The 1,097-nt window shown below is 68.5% G+C and overlaps 1 protein-coding gene across 1 annotated transcript in view; it reads right to left on the reverse strand.

Moving 5' to 3' along the window:
* The window catches only part of P2RX3 (purinergic receptor P2X 3), a 5,028-nt gene that overhangs the window by 962 nt on the left and 2,969 nt on the right, over window positions 1–1,097 (reverse strand). Inside the window, 3 exon segments of the mRNA XM_035891352.1 lie at window positions 1–132; window positions 704–860; window positions 954–1,097. The exon segment at window positions 1–132 is cut by the window's left edge and continues 1 nt beyond it; the exon segment at window positions 954–1,097 is cut by the window's right edge and continues 18 nt beyond it. Coding sequence (XP_035747245.1) covers window positions 1–132; window positions 704–860; window positions 954–1,097 — 433 coding nt within the window.

Consider the following 1,097-nt stretch of genomic DNA (forward strand, 5'->3'; position numbering starts at 1 on the left):
GTGGTAGCCGGGGGCAGGGGCAGGGGCGCGGGCGAGGCCGTCCAGGCGGGTGAAGGAGTAGCGGGGCAGGCAGCGCTCCCAGGCGCGGTCCAGGTCGCACACCCACCCAATCTTGATGCCCAGCACCCCCCCCTGCCCCCGCCGCCAGCGTGAGCTGCGCCCACAGCCCTGACGTCCCGCGGCCCCGTGTCCCTGCCGCCCCACACCCCACATCCCCATGTCCCACCTCCCAATCCACATGCACATCCCTGTGTCCCCACGTCCCGTGTCCCCAAGTCCCACACCACTGTGTCCCCATGTCCCCACATCCCATGTCCCTGTGTCCTCCATCCCATGTCTCACATCCCCACATCCCCATGTCCCACACCTCCATGTCCCCACGTCCCACACCCCTGTGTCCCCACGTCCCACATTCCTGTGTCCCCACATCCCTTGTCTCATGTCCCCGTGTCCCCTTGTCCCACACCCCCATGTCCCCACATCCCACCCCCCTGTGTCCCCAGATCCCACACCCCCATGTCCCCATGTCCCTTGTCTCATGTCCCCATGTCCCCTCGTCCCACATCTCCATGTCCCCACATACCTTGTCTCGCATCCCCATGTCCCCTCATCCCACGCCCCCATGTCCCCACGTCCCCTATCTCCCATCCCCATGTCCCCTCGTGTGTGTCCCCCCCGCTGCCTCCCCATGCCCCTGGCTCACGGTGGCCGCCAGCGTGGGGAAGTCCTGCCCAGCCAGGCGCACCACATCGGGCCCCCTGCCTGTCCCCGCTGCCACTCACTTCTCGAAGCCGAAGAGCGGGAAGCGGATGCTGTTCTTGATGAAGAGGGTGAAGTTTTCAGCCTCCAGCATGATGGGTCTGGGGGAGGGGGAAGAGGGGGGTGTTCCTGGGGACCACGGCACAGGGGGCACGGAGCCCTGCCCCTCCTGCGGCCCCCCCGGTCACACTCACACGTCGACAGTGTCCACCTCTGGCGGGCACCAGCCCCGGATCTCGCAGGTGCGCAGGGTCCCGTTGTAGGGGACGCAGCGCCCCGTCAGCACCCCTGCCGGAGCCCTCATCAGCGTGGCGAGCCGGGCGGGCCCCGCCCCCCGC

The sequence above is a fragment of the Egretta garzetta genome, unplaced genomic scaffold, assembly GCF_000687185.1.
Source record: "Egretta garzetta isolate BGI_Z169 unplaced genomic scaffold, ASM68718v1 scaffold923, whole genome shotgun sequence".
NCBI lineage: Eukaryota > Metazoa > Chordata > Aves > Pelecaniformes > Ardeidae > Egretta > Egretta garzetta.